Source organism: Chaetodon trifascialis, chromosome 18 (assembly GCF_039877785.1).
Source record: "Chaetodon trifascialis isolate fChaTrf1 chromosome 18, fChaTrf1.hap1, whole genome shotgun sequence".
Taxonomy (NCBI): Eukaryota; Metazoa; Chordata; class Actinopteri; order Chaetodontiformes; family Chaetodontidae; genus Chaetodon; species Chaetodon trifascialis.
The window spans coordinates 16961207-16988095 of NC_092073.1; the positions used below are offsets into that span (position 1 = coordinate 16961207).

At 43.8% G+C, this 26889-nt stretch overlaps 1 protein-coding gene across 1 annotated transcript; it reads left to right on the forward strand.

Annotated features, from left to right (window-relative positions):
• Window positions 1-1388: 1388 nt before the first annotated feature.
• Window positions 1389-26327, forward strand: ube3c (ubiquitin protein ligase E3C). Its single transcript, XM_070985967.1, has 24 exons — window positions 1389-1526; window positions 2159-2269; window positions 2431-2484; window positions 2685-2759; window positions 3448-3594; window positions 3710-3825; window positions 4056-4213; window positions 4710-4863; window positions 5734-5954; window positions 6078-6229; window positions 6871-7058; window positions 9999-10085; window positions 10208-10365; window positions 11124-11350; window positions 14332-14436; window positions 14803-14890; window positions 16388-16485; window positions 17082-17214; window positions 18581-18828; window positions 21624-21836; window positions 23610-23798; window positions 23891-23957; window positions 24137-24267; window positions 25898-26327. Exons 2-24 carry the CDS (start codon window positions 2204-2206, stop codon window positions 26066-26068), a joined length of 3246 nt encoding a protein of 1081 aa, XP_070842068.1. The 5' UTR covers window positions 1389-1526; window positions 2159-2203; the 3' UTR covers window positions 26069-26327.
• Window positions 26328-26889: the final 562 nt, after the last annotated feature.

Genomic DNA, 26889 nt, shown 5'->3' on the forward strand with positions numbered 1-26889 from the left:
GAAGATACAACTAGTGAGGATAAGCTTCATGGCTCTACAGTTTAGCCTTTGTTTCAGTTTCAGTCAACACTTGGCACAACTGTGTGTGATCAGCGTAACAATGACGAGAGATGTCATTACCTGGAGGTGGACTGTAATTGGTCCAAGGACTAAGCCTTGAGGCACACCACATATAATTGGAGACTTTAAGGAGATGAATACCTACCACGCATAAGGAATTTTGTACTAGTCAAATAAAATAGTCTGTCCAGTGCCTGGCAAGAACACCAAAATATGAACCACCTCTGACAAGCAGACCATTGCTGTTTGGGCTGCATCTCACTTGTTTTGTTATTGATATTTAGAAAAATAAATCGGCACTAATATGGAAAAGATGCCCCCATGGTCACCTAATGGGTATAGATATCGTTCCCATTCTGGATAAACAGTTTGGATGGACATTGAAATGTGTTTAATCAAAACTCTCATTCTGTATTTGGATTCAGTCTCTCAGACGTCAAGGGAATATAAGTATGTTGAGAGTTTTCTGAGCTCTTCAAACCCTCTTGTCCATACTGACTATAGTTTGATAAATAATTCAAACATACATGTAGTATACGTGTAAGTACTTAACTGTTGGCTGTTTCCAGTGTCAAGAGGAAAGTCCAGCAAAGATGAGAGGTCCTTGAATTTACACTTCTATGACAACTGGGGAAAGTTCATCTTTTCTCTTCTATTTTGTGATTCTGTTTTTTGAAAGCTTGAGAACAACCACTCAGTGGACCTTGTGGTGAGATTGTTTCATCAACTGTGCATATGAGTTTTTTCCTTTTATTTAGTTTTGCATTGTTTATTTATTCATTTACATAGCTCCGCTTTGTTGCAAGGGTCCCATTAAACAGTTTCTTGTCTCCATAAAATATGATTGGCTATACTGTGTCACTGGTGTAAAGAAGCCAATTAAAGATGTCAGATTAAACCCCAGACATTTTCAAAAGGCTCATCAATAAACAGTACACACACTATTCATTTTCTATGCCTTTGCCTGTAACCTTTCAACTTCAATGACATGCATACAAGCTAATTTTGAGCAGCAAAAGTACATTATGTGTGCTGCATTATGTTTTATGAATAATATTCACCTGTATTTCCATAATGAACCAACAGGCATCTGTGTGAGGCCAAATGAAATAAACATATAAAGCAACAGTTTATTGTGGATTTCCTCTTTATGGTGGATATGTAAAAGTACAATAGACTAGAAATACATGTAAGCAGTACACACACGTCACAGAACCTTCTCAATGGCTGTAGCTGAAAGGCGGGTTTAAGCCGCTCGGATATTATTGGCACGCATTTTGTCCAATCAGCTGCTTCATATCGCAGGAACCGGATGCAGTTAAGTTAGCAGTTGCCTGTGTTGTGATGATTTCTAGAGAGAGAGACAGAGAGAGAGAGAAGGAAAAGAAGACTTGACGTTTGGATTAACCTAAACTGCCTTCCCAGTGTTATTGTGTCTGTTTCACTCCTTAATTCAAAAGTCAAAGGTAAACGTTTCAAATTCTCACATGCGTGTCCTGTAATATGAGTCATGTCAAAAAGGACACGCGCATAGGAAAACACTCCACGTAAAGTTAGCCTGTCTGACTGCTTAGCTGCTCTGCTAGCTAGCCGCAGTGCTAACGTCAACACGATCATGTTACTCACAAACGTCCGAATCAATCCTGCGACATGTCTTCAATAAATGGTTTGTGATTTGGTGTCTTCGTTGCTGCTTGGAGTCAGATAACGTCAGCAGCGTGTAGCAACTGAGAGCTGCTGAGTCATTAGCTAGCTAAGTTAACCGGCTAGCTAACTATTGTTGCTACCAAACTGAAGCTGTCAGCCGGATAATTAGCTGCAGATAACTTAACCTTTTGTCTTGTATAACAGTTGTCCACATTGATTTCCACGCTGCTTAATTTGGTCACATAAATTAAAAACAGCAAACAGAGGTGATTGCTGTAATAGTTGAAGTCTCGATTAGCTTAAGTTAATTGTTTATAAGTTGAAGCCAAGTCACGATCCGTCATGTCATTTTCGCTTTCATTTTATCATTTTTCTCAGCGTTTGTCATAACATTAGGAAACGTAATTAGATAAGGACATTGAGTTTGTTTTCCTTTCGCTTTCTCTTTCAGAAATTAGTGGCAAACTCTGAATCGGTCAATGGGAAAAATCTAACAATGTTTAGCTTTGAGGGAGATTTCAAGACAAGACCCAAGGTATCACTTGGAGGAGCAAGTAAAAAGGTAAGTGTCATTTTCACAAGGAGGAAGGAACCAGTGACAACACCGGCTGCTCTTAGTACAGTACATTATCATTTATATATCTCACATATGATCAGCATTCACATTTAAACATGCATCTGTTTAAACTAGCACCCTAAAGGTTATCTTGTGTTGCCTTGCAGGAGGAGAAAGCATCTCTGCTGCACCGCACTCAAGAGGAAAGACGAAAAAGAGAGGTAACTTTGTGCAATTTATCTGAAGAAACCTGTAATGATTTTCCCGTAGAGGCACATTTCAACAGTTAAAAATCGTACTACTAATTCAGTTGAAATGCTTGCAGCCCAACATGTAAACACTTAATATGAAGGTTTTGTGGTCAAAAGGTTTTGGCCTCTTTTGTTTCATCACTTCTAAAATGTGTTCTTTTATTGCTCAGGATGAAAGAAAACGGCTAAAAAATGCCATTATCATTCAGTCCTACATACGTGGCTACCAGGACTTGAAACGACAGGTAAGTCTGCACACACTGAACACCTGTGTTTTTAAGATCTCACATATGACCTTCAGAATCAAATATTAAAATCTGTATCAGGATTGTCAGCTGTGCTATTGGCCTCTGTTTCAGTCAAACATCAGCTTTTGAAATAAGGTGAAAGGAGGAACAAGGGAAAACACAGTCTGTTACTACTGGTTGTGTACTGTAAGTCACTAACATAAGGGGGTTGACTCTTATGAGTATTACAAGCTAAATTTAACACAACATCTGTGAAATATGACCACTTGGTAACTTTCCCTGATGTAACCTGCAGGTGGTTTATGAATGATGCTGCCTGTCTCGTGGTCTGGTAGATACTGTCGTTGCTGACGTAGCCCGCAGTTACAGTCAGCGGGTTTGTGTGTCTAGCTTCAGAAACCTGAATAGGACCTCTGTTATTAGTAGTCAAACTTCATGAAATCAGAGGTCTGATCATGAACAATTGCTCCCTGTGTGGCTGATTGTTTGTCTCATGTGTACAGTTGGCTTGACAGTAGTAATTTGCCAAAAGTGTACGACTAGTTCATGTTGGTGTTATTGTTTTTTACATCTGTAACTGTTTCATCGCTGTAGGAAACAGACTTTGTCGCATTTCATGACCACAGATAGAGCCTTCTTCAAACACAGCATTTGCAATGTGTGACCTTGGAGCTTTTCCTTCCAGTATGCCACCCAGAGGGCCAGTTTTGACGAGTGTGTCAGCCAGACGCTGGCAGTGGGAGCTCAGCATGGATTGGACGGGCCCGTTCTCTGCCTCTTATCCAGACAGCTCATATTTTTCTACCGACAGAGTGTGGATGCACATAGATTGGTAAAGATTTGATACAACTTCAGTTACAAGTTTATTGATTGTTTGACAGAGGCCATTATAGCCAGAGGCCTAATATACATCTAACAAAATGTGTGTTATTTGTTTGTTTGTAAAGATATGGTTGTGCCAGAACCTGGTGAAGCTCAACAGTCAGTTTGTGAAGCTGTTGGTCGGCCCACAGAGACAAACATGTATGTTTCAGATCAAGAGGATCTTAGGCTTCTGCTGCAGGTACAGTACTTCAAAAACAAATGATAAATTCATTTTTTTAGCTGATGGATGCATAAACACACAGTAGGGGGATAACAAAAGAAGCAGGGTTGTGCTCAATGTCATTTTGTCTTTTCTGAAAAAACATTACGAAAGCGTTATGAATGAAGCTTCGAGCTAATCGTTGCAGCCCTCAAAGAACGTTGCAGCTGCTGTCACCATTTCACTTGTCCCTCTTTCTGTCTCCACAGACTCCTGCAGAACTGCAAGGACGACAGTTTAAATGTGGCCGTTCCCATGCGGATGCTAGAAGTCTTCTCCTCAGAGAAAACCTATCTTCCTATTATTCCAGATGCTAACTATGTAGCTTCGTTACTCGAGCAGATTTTGCACTATGTGGTACAGAAAGGTAAGCTCGCAGTGATCTTACTGCAGCGTGCGCTGTAGTACAGACACGTCAAGGGTTGTATAGGGATGTGAATGTGTTAATTGATCTGATGTGTTTGATTAATTTTATCCGGGCATGGGCTGTTCCCGCTCTGACTGGCACCTGAGTATATGCAGCGCTGTGCACAGGTCAAGTACATCTCACAGTGTTGACACTTTCCAAGAGGCGTGACTCATTTTAACAGCAGCTGAAATGATTTTTACTTGTCAACACAAAGCGTGTTGTTTAATTTTCTGCACGTCAACCACAGTCTGATGTCCTGAAGGCTGATTGACCAGCATTCTCAATATAAAGATGTTGTTTTCAAGGGCAAGTTTGCTGTAGCAAGGAGATAAGCTCAGTTTAGTTCCTTTTTTTATGTTAAAGTGCGTAATTATATCAGGAAATGTTTTATAAAATGAGGTAGTGCCTCAGCATCTGTTTTGACTCTTAATCTCTCTTTGTGTCTCTTCTTCAGGATACTACAGGTCCCTTTATATTCTTGTGAATCATAGGCTCCCTTCCAGTCTGGAGTACAGTGACGCTCCTTCTGTCCCTCTAGCAAGCACACTGTTGGAGCACATCCTCAAACCTCTACACTTTACCTACTCCTCCTGCACAACAGGCGCAAGGTACAGCACGAGTGTACAATGCAAAACCAAAATGATTATATATTTTAATAGAAACAGACAGAATCAGAGTCAGTAGTTTCAGAGCGTACCCAGTATTCATTCATTGGTTATCCTTAATTAGTTCTGCAAATTTTATTCTGAGAAGATGAGACTGATTCTGCTAAGTGTCCATATGCAACAGACTTTATATTTGTATTAACAATTAAGCTAGTATTACAAGCAAGTCTGCACATAATACGATGAGAAGGCTTCACTCGTAAAGTCAGTGATGTCTGCAGACCTCCCAAATTTCCCCTTTCTGAGTGCAGAGTGTAGACAGCCGTACGATAGCAGGAAAGGAAAGCCTTTGTCCCCAGTGAATTCTTTGAAAATCATCCATTAAACTGATCAGACAAACTGCAGCAGTTTTTTGTCCCCTCTCGTCGGTGTTGAAGCAGTAATTGCTTCAGAGGCCAATTTACAACAAGCCATAAAAGACCCCCAGACTCGCTCGCTCGCCAGAGTGCAGAATATCAGGCTGTTTGCCCTCATTTTCAGACATTCTTAATAACAAACGACAGGGCCCTTCTTTTCTTCTTTGAAGAAAAGCAAGGCGGGAGTGAGAGAAACTTGTGTACACACGGACTCTTACAGCTAATTATCTGACTTGACCCACCAGATGTGTGTGACTGGGCCACACAAAGCTCTGTTTGGAGACACAATATTGGAGCACTCTCGCCACAGAAAGAGCAGGGCGGTGTTAGAACAAGCTATCGTCTTAGCTAATGTCTTTATGGACATACAGTGTTTTGATTCTGGTTATTTCACACGACATGTTAGCCTGTCCACGCAGTGTGCTAACCTGTCTCATGTCTGTTCGTCATCTTGCAGGCAGTTTGTATTTGCGGCCTTTACTGAGGAGTTTATCTCTGCGCCGTTCACCGAACAGATCTTTCATTTCTTTATCCCGGCGCTGTCCGACGTCCGTCTCTCATTTCCGTTCGAGGCCTTCCTGAGCTCCCTCCAGGCCACCATCAGCTCCTCCTCTGCACCGCAGAGCCAGGCGCCGTGGGTGTTTTACTTTGTCCTCTCTGCAGGGGAGAACTGCTTAAGTAGGTGGCACAGTTCAGGGAGGTGCACACTCCCTCTCTCGCTCACATGAAGCCTGAACTCTGATTTGTAGGGATGAAGATATGATGGTGTGCACAGTAATGGTGATGGTTGTGTGTTGGCAGGCTCACTATCAGAGGAGGGTCTCCTGCTGTACCTTCGGGCTCTGCAGACGCTGCTCCCCCTCCTGCCAGTGTCGGAGAGCAACAGCAGGCCTGAAGTTAGCAGCGACTCGGAGGATGACGATGACACCGGCATCCATCCACCTCCCATGCAGGTACAATACATCCACAGGGACGTATAAGTACACACAAAATTAGTATTCCTTTTGTTCATAAATCAGGCTCATAAATATGTGCACCACATTAGGGATGCACTGATTTGGTTAGGTCTGGCCCCGATACATTTGGAGTCAGATCCGTGCATCCCGTTGTGGCATATGGCACTGTTGACTGCTGATGAGGTTCCACCCCGTCTGCAGCTGCATCAGGATCAGCATTAAAAACTTATGTAATAACAAACATCAGGTGTCTGGTTCATGCTAGTTTTGTTATGTAGATATTAGAGTTGTGCCACTCTTAAGCACACAGCAATGGGAGTACTGCTATCAGTGTGGGTAGATATAACAAAGTATAGTCTGTATGTGTTATAGTAAATAAAATATGTTTTATTATTCAACCTTGCACTTTGCACAATGCAGGCAGAGCAATGGCAGCCTGAATGTAATCAATATAGGCAGAATACATAGCAATTCTCCTCACATCTGTCCCCTCATCCTGTCTGTTTCATCTAAAATGATCATCTAAATAAAAAATAATTAATTAAATAAATGCTTTGAATAACTGAATAAAAGCCTGCTTTGAATAAAAATAGAAATAAGATGGTCTCCTGACCCACACGTGTTTCCTTCTCCGTCAGGATGACAGCAGAATCTCCGTGCAGCTGATCACAGAGGAGTGTGTCCACAAGCTGGACACGAAGCATCAGACTAACGCCCTGCTGAACCTGGTGTGGCGGGACTCAGCCAGTGAGGAGGTGTTCACCATGATGGCATCCATCTGTCACACGCTCATGGTGCAGCATCGCCTCATGGTGCCAAAAGTCAGGTACAAACGCACCAGTCTCATGAGGGTTGTTCATTTAGGCGGAATCTGCAGCCTGAAACTTTATTGCTTTGTCACGTAAACAGCAACCTGATAGTGTAAATGGATTAGAAATAGCAGAGATTGTAGGTTTCCTTTTCTTATTTCAGTAAAATGCTCTTGGTACTCTGAAGCAGGCGTTTCTGAATCAAAACACAACATCTTCATTTTCATTTGATATTATAACATTTTACACGTCTCCCTGCGTTCAGAGAGGCTGTTTACACACCGAGCTGATTGAGGGGAAAACTGTGTCTTTATGTGTTTCCGCGCTGTAAGCAGTAATGTAAATAACGGTGAAGTGAGGCAGGCAGTTATCAGTGGTCCGTACCCGCTGGCATTTACAACCGGCAAAGGAAGCCGGGATGTCAGGGAAGCTGTCAGTTCTGGATGAGGGCAATTACCCCTTCTCAGGCTGATTACATTAGGGCCAGGATGTCAGAGGTGGTGGGTGGGGGGGCTCATGTGGTGCATTGACTGACGGGAGGTGGTCCAGACTGAGCTTCATGGATGGTCAACCTGCTGTAGTTAATTATTAGCTGAGCCACTTGCTGCCAGCTGATATAAACATGTGGTTTGAGATGTTGGTGCATAAAGACTCACATCACGTTTGCATCTGTGTCTTACTGTGCATCTGTTTTTTTTTCTTTTATTAGCCCCAACTTACTCAAAACCATGCGTAAAAGGATGCACATAAATTAGCCTCCTGGGTAATAAAAACACTGGACACAAGCAGCTAGAGTCTGATGGGCAATTAGTAATTTTGCAGCATTGCTTACAAGTGATTGAGCAGAATTTAGAAGAATTTCAGAGCGGATCCCCCCATTCCGCTTAATTTTTTATGGCTTCCTCCTTCTCTGCGCTTTTACCATAAATCCTGCCCTTCGTCTTCCATCATTATTGGATATCTGTACAAAATAATTAGCTCACTGAGAAAGATTAATCACTGCAGGAGTGGACGGGATAGCTTTACAAGAGGCTAAGGGGAGCAAATTGCATCCCGGCCTTGATTTACTGCTGGTAGAAAAAAAGAAGAAGAAGAGAGAGGCGGACCGGTCGTCCGTCCGACCCAGCACGCTGCCTTTTTATTAAATATGTAAAATGTCTCGTGAAATGATTTTTTTTTTTCAGAGGACGACTTAAAAGCTGTGCGAGGATTCGGGAGCAAAATTGATTTTTGATCAGCTTGCTAATTGTACTAAGCTCGGGTTTTTTTCTCGTGCGTGTGCTGTAATTTCTCTTTAATTGTTTAGTGTTGGATGTTTGGTGTAATTTCACTTTGATAGTTTGCTTTCACCCAACATAGCACTCCGCTGCTAACGGGGCTCGCTCTGATGAAAGTGGCCGCAGATGAGCTTTGGTCCTCCACTGACTTTTGAGTGGGTGCTGTTATTTTTGCATTGTCATGAGATAATGACGTTGATCGCGTTGATGCAAAAGTCCGCAAAACAAATTCATATTTAGGCGGAAACCGGCTCGTTCGCTCTTTATGACATCAAATCTGACCCGAGCGCTGCTGTTATTTTTTTCTGCTGAACAGAGATTCTTTCATTACCGCAAAATGAAATGATCCCGGCGTTATTCATCAAGCTGCTTTTCACGCACACATGCACACACAACCCCTTTTGATGTCTTGACTTTGTTTATTAGTGGTTCATTCCATGATTGAAATGGGGGTTTGGGTTCTCTCAGGCCGTAAATCAGCATGTCAGCTGGCATTTAGTGCTTTGTTTCCCATTTCAATCAAACACTTGCATCACTTGTTATGAGCCCACAGCACTACTCCTCTCTTCTCTCCTGAGCCTTGTACCACTGACAGATGGCGTGTGCTCGGCACGCTGTGCACAAACCATTTTTCAAGTCGCGCTAAGGGTCGTGTGACACTCTGCACCTAGTGCTCATTTCCATTTTGGGAGATTTGAACGGGGTTTTTGGTAGATTGAATGGTGGAATGGGAATTTGAGCATTGACATTGAGATGAGAATATTCTGCAAGTGAAGGATTCTCCTCGTCTCGCTCGACTTTCTTCTCTCTTTTTGTCTCCGTTTCTCCGCTGACCTTCCCTCCTCTTCTCCATTGAGAATACATGATGCCGCCCTATTAAACTCAAGCATCCTTATAGGTGTCAGCACTGTCACTCTTAAACAAGGGCCTATTATATGCGGGGCCACTTTATTTTGCCTTTTAGCTTACTTAACACATTATTGTCACCTGTACTTAACCCTTCGTGTGAAAAGCCAAGCAATTTAGGAGTATACACAAACACACAGGCTCCTCCACTTGAACAAAGAGCGGCTTCACACCTTGGTGCCACAGCCCGGTGAGTGCAGAGCGACTATAGCGAGGTATGCGGCCCCTCCGCAGCGTTATCATGTAATTCATCGTGAGTGTGGAAGCATGCTGGCGCTGGGGGGTCACAGCAAGGACCAGGCTTCCCCTCCTCCTCTGTCCTCCATTGTCTTGCTCCCTTGGCCATTAAGTTAAATGGGGCTCCTGCAGGAAGCCAGAGGGCTGTTTATGACCCGAGCTGGGTACCCTCGGCAGCAACTAGTTTACTAATGGAAGGTGCCTCGCCTAAATAAAGCTTAATGGCTCATTTAATCTCTTTTCGGCCCTCACAGGGTATAAAAGGGGAGAGAAAGGCCAAGAAGATTCTACGAGGGAAATGTTGGTTAACAGTGTCATTTATTTTTTCTCCCCTTTTCCCCGTGTCCTCTGGTTAACAGGGCAAAGTTAACAATCTGACACAGCAGACAGATTGACGGAAAGTGATTTTACTGTTCTTCGCACAGATTGTGTCATCTGATTGAAATGGCTCTCTAACGCATGGCGTCTTGCTCATCAGTGCTTTGCAAAATAAATGTTTAAATTCAATATGTCTCTCTGCTTCTGTGATCGCTGCAGGCTTCTGTACAGTTTAGCTTTCAATGCACGTTTCCTGAGGCATCTCTGGCACCTGATAACATCCATGACGACGAAAATGATCACTGGGTGAGCCAAATCAAACCTGATTATTGGCAGTTTGTCTTTGCGTGTGTGCAATCATATTTTCAGCTTTTGCTTGTGGTTTATTTCTGCGCACTTAGTCTCCTCCTGTCCGTCTGCCCCCTCAGCTCCATGGTGCCGCTGCTCCAGCTGATCTCACGAGGGTCCCCCATGTCGTTCGAGGACTCCAACCGCATCATTCCCCTCTTCTATCTCTTCAGCTCCCTCTTCAGCCACTCCCTCATCTCCGTGCACGACAGCGAGTTCTTTGGTCATGAAATGGAAGGTAGAAGATTTTTTCTTCTTTTTTTTATTGGATCCTAAACCCTCGATTCCAAAAAAGTTCTGACATTTTGTACAAATATAACAGAATGGAATAACTTCTTAATCCTTTGTGACATAAACTCAACTGAAAACAGCACAAAGACAATACATTTAATGTTTGAACTCATCAGCTTCATTGATTTTTGTAAATATCTGCTTATTCGTATCAATCAAGTTGGGACAGGAGCAGCTAAAGACTGGGAAAGATGTGGAATGCTCCAAAAACACCTGTTTGGAACATTCCACAGGTAAACAGGTTGATTGGTAACAGGTGAGAGTATCATGATTGGGTATGAAAGGGGCATCCTGGAAAGGCTCAGGAACACTTCATCAAACTGTTGTCAGTAAACACAGCTTGTTTGCAAGTGACTGCATTCTGTTTTTACTTATGTTTTATGCAGCATCACAACTTTTTTGGAACCTTGGTTGTAAGAAGATGTTATGTACTGCCTTTGTTGTGCAAGAGTTTCACATCATGTTCCCTAATCATCATCTGTGCCCTTGGTTGTATCTTCTTTTTGACAAATTAATATCACGTGTGTCTAACTTGAGCTGTCATCCTGTGGACACACTCATCAGTCCTCTCCCATTTCCCTCATTTGCTAGTCTTAGCAAAACAATATATTGTTCTGTTTTCAGCAGTCACACGCCGTCTTGCCGCCGCGCAAATGTGAAATCAATATCTGTAAAAGACAATGAATCCGTTCTCCCTCCCAACAGGGCAGACGCAGTCCTCCATGATGCCCTTCACGCTGTCGGAGCTGGTGACTCTGTCTCGCTGTCTGAGGGACGCGTGCCTGGGAATCATCAAGCTGGCCTACCCCGAGACCAAAACAGAGCACCGCGAGGAGTACATGGCCGCCTTCCGCAGTGTGGGCGTGAAGACGAACACTGAGGTTCAGCAGCGCATCCAGGCTGAGCAGAAACGCTGGGTGCAGCTCTTTAAGGTAAGACCAATAAAGCTGAATGTATGTTTTTTTTTTCAGATTTGTCAAGTAGCTGATGTTTCAGTGTCATGCCTGGCATACAGCTGAATTTGTTTTACTTGAATCCAGCCTTGACATGGACATTAAGTAGAGATAATGTCCTTGAATGCAGATTTTAATTTACCAGAATAAGCATGCAGCAGTAAGCAATGATAAGTAAATTTAAAGTATTTGTTGTATAAAGTTGGTGCTAATATGATGCCCTAAATGTAGCTTAACGTGTCACTGCTGTCTCAACTTGGTGGTCTGCTGTCCTCTTTGCTCTGTCTCTCTTTTTCCCACTGTCTTTAAACACAGCGTGGGAAGTGGAGTGGGAGGGGCCAGGAGGCTACACGGCCACTGTGTGTGCAGACACACTTTGTTAACTCAAACACACACACACATGCACACACACACACAGGTAGTAGATGATTGACCTCAGTCTTATGGCATAATGCTGCTGTTTCATTGCATACAATGCCAAAAATGTGCATGTAGCATTTACAAAGAAGCATCTTGCAGATTGTGCTGCATACAGTGCCGCTAAAGAGTTTGTTGATGTTTTGTAACACTTTATATTAAGGTACACATATTCACCATTCACTAGTTACTTATTAGCCAAAATATTGGAATTAGTTATTATGAAGCACTTAATAATGCCTCACTCTGGAAAACCATTCATTCAGTGGCCTCCAAACTACAGCTTGCTGATATTAAATAAGGAATAAGGCATTATTAAGTGCTTTACAATGAGTAATTAAGAGCCAATGTGCTACTAATGTGCATGTTAATAAGCAAGTAGTTGATGCTCATGTATGTTTTCATATTTAGTGTGACCAGATGTTTGCTTCCATAATGGCAATTTTAACATCAATAAAAACAGACTCCAAATGTATTATTTACATTTGGAGTCTGTTTTTGTCCCAAAGGAAAAATAATTAAATGAGATCATTATTGAACCACAGCTTGACTGATTTGTATTCAGGTGATTTTGTATGATTTAGGTCCAGTTGTGCTAACGGTAAGCTAACTGTGCTTAAAGCATGTTCAAACAGAAAGCACTTAAGTAAGTGTGTAAATAAGAATAAGAATTAAATAAGAATGTGTATTTTTCTGGCCAGAGATGATGATCATCAATATAATCCAGAATTATAGGCTTATTTGATCATTTAGAGCAATATCCATATCTATTTACACATTGTGTGTCATATCTTTTGACACTGACATCACATATCTTAACTGCATATGTTGGCCATTAATTGGTGTCAATGGGAAAAAAATCTTCATGATGATAACTCAAGATCTGTTTCATTCTTTACCATTGATACCTAAGCTCATAAACCACGGTGTGTGACACATTAACAGTAGGGATAATTCTTGTGTAGCCTCTCTGTGCAGTGAAGCACGGCGGCCTAATGCTGTTCGTGGAAATCAAGCATACATGCATGAGCAGGCAAAGACAAGGTGGAGCGCTGCCCTGGAGGTCGTCCATTGGTTGTTTACCCAGAGGAAATGAGGCAGAAAACAGCATTAACTTCATTCTTCTCGGCTCTTTTTCCCATTCCACATCCCTCCGTTCGTTTCGCCTGCTCCCCTCCGTCTGTTCTCCGTAATGAAGCGACTTTGTTCTTGGCTGTTAGTCTTTGACAGACGAAACACTGGAGTTCTGTGAAAGGTGGCAAATACGCGAAGAGCACGTCGGGAATTTTCATAAAAGATCTGCTCAAAGGCCTCTTGTCAGCTAAAACGACCCATTAAAGAAGTGGGGAGCAGGGGAAATGCATTTTCCAAATTGAACGGTGGGATTTACAGTCGGTTTAACGCCGCTGACCCCTAACACGCTAATGTTTGGTTCGTGTCATCAGCCGTCCCTCCCCATCTTTTATCACCTCCATTGTCGAGCTATCTATTTAATTGAAAGAAGTTAATTGAATGAAAATGATCAACTAAGCTTGTATTAATATTGCTAATGGAACTTTCTTCTTGGCCATGTTTGGAGAACGATGTCACGCTGGAGTTTGGGAAAGGCCCATTAAGGCTTGCACTTAACCCGATGGGCTAATTAAGGAATGCTTATTCATTCCCAGAGTCAGGGGGTAGGCCTGCTCCAAACCCATCGCCACGTACCTTTTACAGCATTTTGCACTTGCCATTATTGCGGACTCCGGTTGCCTCACAGTGATTGGCCGAGATTGATTGTCGCTCTATGAAAATGACGTGCTTCAGTAAAGAACATTTCGATTGAAATCATCTAGCTCGGGTATTATATGGAAATGGACTGGCTGTAACTGTTATTGGCAGACGTAACAGCTCCCTTAACGAATGACATGCGTGAGGTTATACAGCGGATGTCTGACGGCGAGCAGCCATAGCAACAGCGGCCTGTAATGTCGCGTTAAAGGAGGCCGCCCAGAAAACGTGCTGCCATAAGGTCTTCAGTCCCAGTCCTGGTCTTTTGACTGAAATCCTGATTGAAATTCATGTTAAATTGTGCAGGTAGATGTTCTTTATAAACACAAGTTGAGGCAGAAGAACGGTGGCCCCTTCAGCGTGCACATTATCAAACCATTATACGCTGGTCATTGTAACTGGGAGCCCTCTGCGGTCCAGTCCTGTGAGCCGATGCTGCTGTGTCTTTCTTTTGCATTCTCCGCCCGATGGCTGATGTCAGCAGACCTCGCCGGTAATTAACAAGGCTGGACATTGAGGGACGGCACAGGTCGTTTTTCTTTTATACTCCCCATAAATGGCTCACTAATGGCTGAATTCTCAAATTGCTTTTTTTCCGCCCCTCTAAGCGAAGGCGCCTCGTCCTGTTGAACAGCATATGCACAGAAAAACCTCTTTTATCAGTGTTGTGTTTTCCACGCACCTGAAATGTATGTTTCTTTGTCTTACCATGCAGTGGGTTAGAGATGTTAATGCGTGGCTCTTCCTGTCTGTGTGCTTGATGTACTACCCAGGTCATCACTAACTTGGTGAAGATGGTGAAAGCTCGCGACATTAGACGACCCTTCTGTCCAGCAGGTCACTGGCTCTCTGAGGAGGTCAACATCCGAGCAGATAAGGTGCTTCGCTGTCATCACACATGTTTTGATTTTCTATTTGTTCGCTGTCAGATGTGGCGTTATGTCCGATTTTAGCTTTATTGTGAAATGAAAACCCGATAATCTGACACTGAGTAAAACCTGATTCATTTCCAAACAATCTGAGTTTACTGACAACAGTTTTACAAAGCGTTCCTGAGCTCATGTACCAATATCCTTTATCCAATCATGTGTTCACAAAGTGGTGAACCTCTCTCCATCCTCACTTGTGGATGACTGAGCCTTTCCAGGATGCCCCTTTCATAGGGAAGTTTTAAAGAAGTCCTAGAGGCTGCAAGTGTTTTCAAGGAGGATATTCTTTGGCTTACCTGCCTCTTTTCTCTCCAGGTCACCCAGCTGTACGTCCCGTCTGCGAGACACGTGTGGAGAACGAGACGGATGGGCCGCATTGGACCGCTTCAGTCCACACTTGATGGTAGTCTAATCTGTCCACTGCTTTACAAAACCACTTCTCATCTGAGAAGGAAGACCTGAATAAACTCATGAGATTGTAGGTCGTTGAGTAGCTTAATGCTATTTGATTGTTTTGTGTTCAGTGTGCAAACAAATCTGAAATTATCTGTGTCTCATGAAACATCTGTGAGCGGCTAGGACCACCTGACTGCCAGAGTGTTGTCCAAAATGCTGCACCGGTGGACAGCACCGAGCCTCTCTGTTGGCAGTCAATGAAAATTTGGAATGGTACACAGTAATGCTGGTGTCAGCTTGATGCATAGCCCAGGAAATCATCCTAATTGCTGCCCAAAGTCACCTTCTCTGTGTTTGCTTTTTATGTTCTGCACAGCTGTGCACAGATATTATTTCCCACAAGAAGTGCGAGGAGTCATCTCCCTGCTTTCTATCTCTCGTACATGGAGGGAAGATTTCTTTTGCGGCACAGCGAAGAAGCCTCCGAGAAGTCACTAACCTTCCTGATAAATCGCCACGTTTTCCCTCCGTTGTCTCAATTAGGCACCGAGAGGAAAACAGACTGACGCAGGCAGCGCTTCATCTGGCTCACTCTGAGCCACCTCTGCTTTCTGTGAAGTTTGGTGTGAAAACAAGCTGATAACTATGTGTGTATGATCTACCTAATCCCACTCAGAGGCTGTATGGGATAAATTCAATTAGTGTGAAAGTACCTGATGAACTCAGCCACATCTGGTCCATGTGTTTGTCTGGCCTTTTCTCATTTCCTTAAATGGACGGGCCCGCGGCTGATGAATGAGCAACGTATTGACCACTCCGAGGCCATATTTCTCCTCAAAGATGGAAACCTGATGGGAAAATGCAGATCAGATTGACTAATTGGGCAGAATAATTGAGCTGCAGTGGACGTGAAGCGTGGAGGGTGAAGAGCAGTTTAGCTATTGGCCTTTTTTTTTTTTTGTAGGCTAAACAGTCTAAACCCAGAGTTTAATACAAAGCAAACATCAGCTTAATGGATAAAGCCCGGCAGGTGGATGGGCAGCTCACAGTTTGGTTAATTAAAAGGGTGTAATTAAAAGAGTGTAGGATGGAAAAGTCTTTAATGGCTGCCCTGTCAACAGTGGACAAGGTCTTACTTGCAGAGTGCAGCAGTGAGGACGGTAATGATGCTGTTAGATGAGTGTCACATGCAGATGACACCTGATGTTGGGGAGTATTCCTTGGCTCAAGTTTCTCTGAGCTCGGCTGTTAATCCCTGTGAGGTTCAGCCCAGTCAGCCTGTAGTTGACTTTGACCTTTGAATCTTCAGACGTGGCTAAAAATGAAGTATGATGAAGACCCAGAAGTCAAGAAAAACATCCTATTCATACACTCATTTTATGATAAGAAATCCTCAGATAACGGCTCAAAGATAACGTAAAAAGAAAGTTACATTTAGCTTATATCGAGTCAGAAAACGAAAGCGAGGAAACGCTCCAACATGTTGAATTCTGTCTCTCTGCAGTTGGTTTAGAGCCTCCGCAGCTGTCTGTGTCTGAAGAGAGACATCTGGCCATCCTCACAGAGCTCCCTTTCGTGGTTCCTTTCGAGGAGCGAGTGAAGGTACTGCACTGCACGCACCCACACATACACACACACAGAATGAGGGCCCTATCTATTACAAGTGCATTATTGCCATTCTGTATATGCAAAATCTATTATTATACTTTGAACATCCTTTTGTTTTGCTCTTCAAAAGCTTTTCAGCATAATGTGACGCCTCACACCAACTGAAACTTAGGTTGTATATCGATAGTAGTGGTCGGAAATATCATTATGTGTTCTATTTATAGATTAGGGAGACCATGGGGGGGTAACAATAATCAGCTCTGACAGGATTAAGCACGGGATGCTGAGTAAACATCCAGGTGTGTGTGCGTCTGTCATGTTATCGCAGCCGTTTAATACGAGCTGTTAGAGCTGACAGATAACATCCCTGCCATTTTGGTTTTCTCTCTGCATTATTATTATCCTTCATTTCACTTCACTTATACCCTTTTTCCACCTTCTTTCTGTCTCTTGTTGCTCTGATCTAAACAAAAGCTTATCAAAGACATAGGCTGAATAATATACCGTCCAATGTGGACTGAGAATGAAACGTTTTACAGCTGTAAGGATTTGTCACTGACCCTGCCACCGGGCTTACACCTGTCCTGTAGATCTTCCAGAGGTTAATCTATGCTGACAAACGGGACGTGCAGGGGGATGGGCCGTTCCCTGACGGCATCAATGTCACCATCAGGCGCAACTACATCTATGAGGATGCCTACGATAAGCTCTCTCCAGAGAACGGTACGGCTCGCGTGGCGCCAGCTTAAATAATTGTTGCTTGTGTTAAACATGTGAGACCGGCACACTTCATGCATCAAATTGTGCCGCATTTATGTCCAAGATGACGCGAGGGAGAGGAGGCACAGCTGATGTTCACTGTTAGTGAGACTCAAGGCTCCCGTTAGCACTAAAGATGAAGGTTAGCTCTCTCCTCGTGAAGAATATTGAATTTCAGTAAAGCATAATTGTGGTTCCGATTATAATAATGGATCACATAAAAGCGGAATCAATTATTTTAAGTCACCTCTTTTGTGTTTAAATTTGAAAGGGCACTTCGGTGGGGCCAATCTGATTAAAAAGAGTAGTAGGCGACCTGGGCTGAAGACATGATCTATATCATTTATGTGTCTATAACTTATAGCTGCCTTGATTTATCCCTGTACATTAATTATTCTGAAAGATGACCTTTTTATAGAATTTGATTTGAATATTCTGCAGGTCAAGAAAATGCTTTCTTGCAAAACACGTTGAGAAAGATCCCATGATGCACCGGATTAAAATGCTACTGGAATTATTTCAATCCATTTTCTCTACGTACACCAAGAAAATGATGGAGGGATCGTACAGACAGGTGGACTGGTGAAATGTTGACCTTGACTGATTTGGAAATGGGCTGCATGAAGGTTAGAAGTCAGGACCAGTTGTGTCCAAATGCCCACTACTTGAAAGTGTCACAAAGGCGAGTTGAAAGAAAGATAAAGCAGCAAAGTTGCTCCACAGGCCGCTTCTTGCTTGCCTTACTTGTGTCATCCTGTTAGGAATACGTCATGGGCTGTAACTCATTGTTTTATGGCATGTTTTAACGGTGGTTTTTGGATTTAATTGTTGGTTTATGTACAGCTGTTTATGAGCTGCCGTCTGGGCCAAAGATAGATTCTCAAACTCAAGTGGTTAAACACAAATATAAACAATGCTGTAATGTTTTTAAAACTACCTCTGTAGAGGTTTCCTGTGAAATTGCAAAAGAGGTGTGTTAAGATGAAATGTTAAGCAAAAGTTTAAAAGGATTTAATTGAAAAATGTAATAAGAATTTTATATAACATGAAAAGTTAGTCAAATGAGATAAAGTGTATGATTACATATACATTTGACTAACAAAGGTTATGCAGCACAGCAGTGTTAGTTAAGCTACGTGGTGCTGAAGTTAAAATATAAAGACATAACATGCAACAAAATGTGTTTTTGTGATGTGATTTCATGTCAGAGACGGTGCCCATTTAATGAGTACCTGCACGGCGTCAAGTGGATCTGATTTATTGTTAAAAAGCAGGAAATGCTTCGCGTCTTTTTGTACCTTCATAAATTCCTCCTTTGTCCTGACATCAGAACCGGACCTGAAGAAACGGATTCGAGTCCATCTGCTGAACGCCCACGGCCTGGACGAGGCGGGCATCGACGGCGGCGGCATCTTCCGCGAGTTCCTCAATGAGCTCCTCAAGTCGGGCTTCAATCCCAACCAGGGCTTCTTCAAGACGACCAACGAGGGCCTGCTGTACCCCAGCCCGGCCGCGGAGATGCTGGTTGGAGACTCCTTCACCAGGCATTACTACTTTCTGGGCAGGATCCTCGGAAAGGTGAGCTTCTGAAGTGAAACCTGATGATGGTATTCGATATTCCATGTGCTTTTTAAAAAACCTCCACATCCCTAAAACAAGGAGGACTGTCTGAATAAAAGCCGCTGGTAAAATCATCAAATTAGCAGTGAGATCGAGTCCCAGACGGCTTTGATTTGATGGTCAATAAGTCAATGAAGATCAATCGCAGACAGTGTCAAGGCTGCACTCGTTCTATATGTAAATTCAGAGGTTGTTTTCGTGTTTGTTCTGGCGGCTGACAACGTTCAGAGAAATTGCCGTCATTTGTTTCTGGAGCAGACTTTAGGGTTGGGGTCAGAACTTGAACCTGGCACTCGTGCAAGCTTCAGTTTTGTTAATCAGCCCTTGGCGTAATCTGTTGACGCCGTTGTTTTTCTGTCCCTTCTTTCCTCTGATGGCACTATTTATTAGAGCCTAATGTTTCTAAATCATCCTTAATGCATGTGCTAGTGATTGTTTATCAAGATGCCTTCCTCACGGCGGTGTGTGTGTGTGGGGGGGCTATCATCTCAACCCGGAGAAGAATTACCTCATGACAAGCGGTCGCCTCTCAATTAGGGCTTCCATTAGCCGATGATTCCTACCTCTTGTTTGTGTAGTGATTGCATTTGGCTGGCACTAAATCAGCGAGCCCACACAGACAGGACATAAATAAGCGCTCAAAGCATGTGGTAATAGCATTTTGATCTGTTTTACAGTCAAGAACATCCGGGTCTCTTCTTTCATGCTCGGCCTGAGATGGTTCGGTCCACTTATCAGAGCGCCGTAACTCCTCCTCTCCCTCCTGCTCTTCCTCTTCTTCTTCTGCTGCTTCTGTATTCTTTGCAAGCCATCAATCAGCAGCTACAAGCTCTCCGCCCCCACTCCCTTCATATTGTGCTCTCAATAGCTAATGGTTCAGGCAATTAGACAGGGGGAAATTAATTTGAATTTGACTTTCAATTAACCCTACCTTAAGTTCCTCTTTCTCCATAAAAATGGACGTTTGAGTGTCCATTTGAGAGGTGTATTGATATTTGTTTAGTGCCGTTATTGCCTGGATAAAAGGCAAGCGTTTATATAGATTGGGATTGCATCACCGCTGCCGCAATGTGCACAGTGCACATTGCGGCTCAAAGGACACAGGAGATTAATATTGTTAATTAATGTCCGAGGCGTGCCATTGTTGTGGAGGTGATGTATTACAGGCAGGAGTGGCTTGTCTGGGGTACTCACTGAAATGGGATTGAACATCAGAATAGGGGCCGGTCATCATCCCTCTTCCTCACCTGTCCACCCAGCTGACAAGCCGAAAGATTTAAGGCACAAATGGTGGAACGGGTTACTTTGCTTTTGTGGTCCCATCCTTCCAGACTTTGGACTAAAAAGTTAATTTAATCCCAATGGGAGTGCTGACAATGGTTTGGTCAAAATCACATTTCTCATTATGTAATACGACCTGCAGGAGGCTCTCTTTGTGCCTCATTCGTCTCTCATTAGTGCAAAACCTCCAACCTCATCAGCAGTGGCCTCTCCGCTCCATAACGGGTGAGGAAAGTTTCATCCCCCTCCTCCTCCTCCTGCCTTACCCACCAGACTCCTGCACAGTCTCCTCACTGATCTCCAGCTACTGATAGTTCCCGTTAGAGGTGTGTGAGGTTGGCGCCCCTGATTGATAGAGATGCGTTTGAAAGGCATTATAATTTTATTGATTCTTAATGTTGTAAATTAAAGAATGTATCTGGCAGCGAACAGAATGCACCTGCAATGTAGCTGGCATTTATTCCACCTGATGGCGCCGCGATCTGCTTTAATTGCGTTGCCACTGCACTCACTTATATTAAAAGGCCTGGGCCATAATAATTAATTCTATCCGGCCCAAGTCATTTTGGCACAATTTCTGGCAATAAACACTCATAAATAAAGTAAGTGGCATTGAAAAAATAAGGCTACAGGTTTTTTTCCATATACTTATTGCTGCCTCTTCCCGGCATAAGTGTTATTGATAGGTTTCAAGGGGCCATGAGGCGCATATGGTCTGAAATGAGCGCCGGCCACGAGAGAAATACTAAGTGGATTATTTTGCATAAAAAATAGACAATGTTTGAAGTTGTGCAATTAACCTGTGTTTAGAAAATAGCTGTGATTTATGCGCGCGTGTGTGTTTAAGATGCATGCATTATGGAAATGCTCTAGATTTATAATCCATTTAGCTGATGCGGTCAGGGTTTTTAGCGCTATCATTTATAAAGACCTGTATATTTTAATGCCTCCAACGGGCTCTTTTTCGGACTATTCCAGTACATTAGCTTTGGGTTTTATGAGCCACCTGCCCGGCTGTGGTTCTTAATGGCATTTCAGGTCAAGGTGAGAATTGACATTTATAAAGTTTGAGGTGGTGGAAACAGAAGCCTGTGTGTTTTAGATAGATTGTGTTCAGTGTTTTGCTCTCAGTCACTCTGATGTGACCAAATCTTATCACTTGATTCTTTGATACAAGAGCAGTAGGCAAATTTAATGTTCTGTAATGTATGTTGTAATCAGATTTTTGCATCTGTACTTAGTAATATTATGCTCGCTACTTGATGCAGGCCGCAGCCCATTTAGTTTCCTTGCTTATCTAATCATCATGTTTTATTCAGTGACACCCAAGCAATAAACAATCTCTGCGTTTAACGCCACCAGCGTTTTCTCATTTGTCCTGATTGACTGATGTTTGTGGGGCAATTTACGAGAAAGAGCTTGTATCCTTGTCCTGCAGTTGTCCTCAACTTAACAGCCGCGTTTCCCTCCAGGCGCTGTACGAGAACATGCTGGTGGAGTTGCCCTTTGCCAGCTTCTTCCTGTCCAAGCTTTTGGGAACCAGCGCGGACGTGGACATCCACCACCTGGCGTCGCTGGACCCGGAGATGTACCGCAACCTTCTCTTCCTCAAGAGCTACGAGGGTGACGTGGAGGAGCTGGGCCTCAACTTCACGGTGGTCAACAACGATCTGGGAGAGGCTCAGGTGACTGGGGTTGTGGACGGGGTGGGATGGAGTCGGATAAATGATTCACATGTTCCTCTTTTTTTTTTTTTTTTCTTTCCGTCTTTGCCTGTACCCTGGCCTGTACCGCTCATTCAGCCATCCCTCCTTCTTCCTGTTTGGTTCCTCTTTGTGGCGTTAATAATTCATTTCCCTCATGATGTGCCACTTTTCAGCTCTGAGAGAGATAAAGCACGTCGCCGCTGTCGCCCTAAGCTCTGCAGCAGCGCAGGGAACACAGCGGCTCTGTTGACCGTTCCACCTGCCTTTCCTTCAGAAATTATCTCAGAACACGCCTGACAGAAGCACCTCACGGCTCTTAAGCACGTCCTCTCCAAAGCTCAAGGCTGCGGAGACGAGCCGCCACCACCACTCTGAGTCACCTGGACCCAGACCTGCACTCTACCCGGAGCCCCTGTTTGCTCAGGGCCTTAACGCGTCTTATTAGCTCTTCTCAAACAACACCTGAAACGGTTGAGTTACAATGTAGCCTCCCTGGTCACAAATAGGGCATCGCAAACACGATAGGGAAAACAATTTGCGAAAGATTAGGCACACACCCGGGAGCAGTCTGCCCTGCATTTGCCCTCGTGAGATAGCCAAAGCAAGCAAGATAAGGACAGTAATTCTCTTACATTAGCACATAATCAGAATCCACTGTGGAGGAGAAAGAAAGGCAGAAAATGATTACCTGTCAGTGAACCACATGCTGTACATAGCATTCAGGGACAAAATAAGACTTTATAGTGCAGTCTAATTCAGTATCGCTGCACTGAATACCTTATCAATCAGTTTTTGTTAAAGACTGCGTCAGAGAGGTGCTGATTCATGTGTCTGTCTTTGTGGCAGTCTGTGTGTCACTCATTGCTGATGCAGTGGTCCTGTTGGGCATATGTCAAAAACTTTCCACCGTGCAGAGTGATGAGCGTCCGCATAGTGTGTTAAAACTCCTAAAACTTCACTGGCAGTTCTTTATCAGGCATGAAATAGTTTTTGGAGTTTTAATCCAGTGTAACGTTGTAGTATTTGCTGCTCAAGCATCAGAAATTCGGGCAACTGTTTAGGCATTTTCCACCCTATAAGCTGCTTAATGTTGCTTTTAAAAAAAAGAAAATTAACACATCAGATTTCCACCTTTCTGTATTGAGATTTTAAGAGGTGGTCAAACTAAAAGATCATGAAAAGAGAAAATGATCAAGTCACTCGATCACAGTTGTAGAAGTCGTTATGTTCTGAAAACCGATGTTAAAAGGAAGGAAAGCTGCGCTGGAAAGAGACGAGCGTTACATTTTGCCCCCCTGTAGCTGCTGATGTCGTCATACGCCGGCTTTATGAACAGAGATGAGCACATCCTATCAAGTGCTAACTGCTCTATAGCTAATGAAAAGAGAACTTGAGGCCAAATTGTATTGGACCAGATGTTCATTGGATGTGCTATATTTAGAACCACTGAAATGCACTTGAACCGTACACACACACTCACTCACTTTGAGCCATACCTTTAATCAGAGTGCCGTTGGAAAACATTTAATTACTTTTCTGTGATTGAATTAAATCCACCTGGCACGTAGATTGTTTGTTGGTCATCTGGCGCCCAAGGTAGCCTCAGTGATATGCATAATGAAGTATGAAGAATGGCTACTTAACAGTAATATTACTCAGCCACTGTCAGAGCGAAGACGTGCAAAAACAAAGTGAAATACTGCAACTGAAAGAGTGGAAAACTTGGAAATGCATCGTGCCTTTTTGACTCAGGTGGTCGAGCTGAAGCTCGGAGGCAAAGACATTCCCGTGACCACGGCAAACCGGATAGCCTACATCCATCTGGTGGCGGACTACAGACTGAATAAGCAGATCAGGCCTCACTGCCTGGCCTTCAGACAGGGCCTTGCCAACGTGGTCAACCTGGAGTGGCTGCGCATGTTCGACCAGCAGGAGATCCAGGTACGCTGCTGCACTGACGATGAGCAAAACCGTCCTTCAACCTGCAACATGTTTACAAGTCAGGGTGTTTTTTTTCTCCATTTTCTTGATAGGTGCTGATATCTGGAGCTCATGTGCCAATTTGTCTTGACGACCTGAAAAAGTTCACAAACTACTCAGGTAGGCTGTGGTGCTCAGAGGCTTTTACAGAACCCATCGGCTTTTTATCTGAATTCACTTGAAAATACCTGTTTGTAGAGATTAGCCAAAGTGTCATCCTGAGTTGCTCACACTAACTACAGTGAGCGTGTGTGTCAGTGCAGGTTTGACAACAGAACTCTCTCCATCGTCTCCTTCAGGTGGGTACACGGCCACTCACCCAGTCATCCAGATCTTCTGGGAGGTGGTCGAAAGCTTCACGGACGATGAAAAGCGCAAGCTGCTGAAGTTCGTCACCAGCTGCTCCAGACCTCCTCTGCTGGGCTTCAAGGTGAGGGTGTACCATGCTCGAACGTCCCCCCTCCGCTCCATCTTTTCTTCCCTCCAGACTCACAGACTGCGTACTGCCTGTATCCTCCTTTATCGGCAGCTTTTCCAAGCTCAACAGAAGGGAGTGTTCGCTCTTAATGGGCTTGTAATGAAAATACCCAGACTGATAACGGCCCTCAAAATGATCATTTTCAAATTAGGCGGCGATAAGACTGGTGTGGTGAGGCCTTATCTCCACGTCCGCTGTTGTTTTGTAGTTCATGACCTTCATCTGTTGAAGAACTCCATCTGCAGCCCTGTATGTGAGGGCTTGGTCGGAGATCCTGGATGGACAAATATTGCCATTCAGGACTCGGTAGCAGGTTGAACTTTTGAACGTTTGCCTTCTGTGTGACACGGCAGAAAGCAGCAATTTCCTGTTAAACGAACATACAAGGAAGCTTCATCCCTCTGATGTCTAAACATTGTGTCAGCAGTGCTCAGTCGTTATTGCAAACCTGTTTCTGAAATGATTTCCTAATTGGAGGCCGTTTTACTTTCTCACTGACTTGATTTGTGGGACACTTAGGTAGTTTGAGATGGGGGGCTCGGGCCCATTAGAGAGTTTTTATGTGTCTTATTTCGTCTAACCAGAAGCTGTAATCATCGTATGATTGGTTTTAGTGATCTTTATGGCTGTCATTAGTTAAGAAAATCTAATTGCAGTTCTGCAGTACAGTGAGGAACAAAACTTAAAATCCTTCACTGCACCTTGTCTCGACGTTTGAGATGCCTTCACTCCTTATTCAATCAATTTGACTTTGGCCAGAGTGCGGATGCCCCCCCCCCATACCTCGTCTCTTCTCCGGGCTGGAAAGGGGCGGTAATTCGTGGGGGGAGCGGCCCCTGACCCGGCCCTCAGCCTGAGCCAGCTAAGCCTTAATTAGCTGTCGTGAAACGGCCCAGGATTCATTAGAGGAGAAATAGCTCTGTCAGGAGAAGCCATTTAAAAAAGATGATGGAAACTCTCTTTTTTTCCAAAATGATAGCCGTGGTAATGGCACTTTCTCAATAAGCAACGATAGTTTAATACGGTAATTGTCAGAAAAATGGGGTCATTACGGCTAAGCCCCCGAAGAGCCATTTAATCGGGCGAGTATGGCCGCTGAACCGTATACGCTAACTTTAAATAGCAGGATGAAATCAGGGCGGAGGAGCTTATTCGCCGGCCCGGCCTGTGATGGAAACGGTCAGTGTCACGGTCTGAAGATGAGGTGGCCTCATCGCGAAGGAGGCTTGATTTAAAAAATGCCAGATAGACAACATGAAATGACCATTCCTCCGGTGTCTCATCCAGGGGTCAAACTGTGGGCCAGTTCCCACTCAGTACCTTTCAAGCACCAACCTGATTTCCTAAATTTATACTTCCACTGTATTAGCTTAACGCTTAATGTCTCTCTTTTAACATTTATCCCCTTGTGGAATTTGACATTTATTGCTTAATCGCGATGGCTCCGGACATGGCAATCATCAACAGGACTTGATTCACGTCTCAGTTTTTGTCTCCTCTTTAAGCATCTCTGAATGTTCCAGTATCTCTGCGGCCGCAGCCAATCTGTCAGGCGCTCATTAACAGCTTAATATGCACACAGGAGCTTTACCCGGTCTTCTGCATCCACAACGGCGGCACCGACCTGGAGCGCCTGCCCACCGCCAGCACCTGCATGAACCTTCTCAAGCTCCCGGAGTTCTGCGACCAGAACCTGATGAGGAACAAGCTGCTGTACGCCATCGAGTCCTCCGCTGGGTTCGAGCTGAGCTGAGGAGGGCGAAGGCTTCTCTGTCCCTGCATCCGTGGACTCCACGCCGCACAAAAAGGCTTGGGAGGAAAAGACTTGAGGCATATTAAGGGTTAGAGGAGGGAAAGCAAATGATGCACTGACCTGTCTGATATACTGTGTTTGTGTGCGTGCGTGTGTGTGTGCGTGCGTGTGTGCGTGCCAAGCCGTGGCTTAGGAAATGATCACCCACAGACTGAAGATAAAGGGGTGCAAGGATGAAGCAGGGTAGGGAGCCTTTTTTTTTTAAGAAATCCTTGTTGCTTTTAAGTAATTTAAATGTTGAATCATCTTACAGAAATCTTTAGAACCGTTTAATTTTGCAGGAAATACCAGTCAAGACTAAGAGAGCGAGGGCAGCAGCTGCTCTCCCGAGTGATCTAACGTGAGCGGGCGGTTATTTTTCACCAAAGATGAAGTGGCGTCGTATAAAAAAAAGGCAATATTCAGTAACAGACAGGCGGACGGGGACAGACTGTGGGACTCCAAAGCCACCTTGTGGTGTGCCAAGGGCTGCAGAGGTGGGGGAGCGTTTCTGTACAGCCATCATGTATTTTCACGCCGAGGTCATTGAAACTCCAGTTTTTGTGATTTCTCCAATGATTAGTATTGCTAGTAATAACTGTCATGTCCGATAACCATACCGTAAGTGTGCACACGCCATCTGAAGTGTTGCTTATTGCTGGACTAGATTTGGGGGGAGGGGGGAGTATTCTATGATTATGGATTTGTGAATATGTATATGTTTACAACTACTCTTGTATTATTCAGTTATTCAGTATTTGTACAGGTTTGCTTTTCTTTCC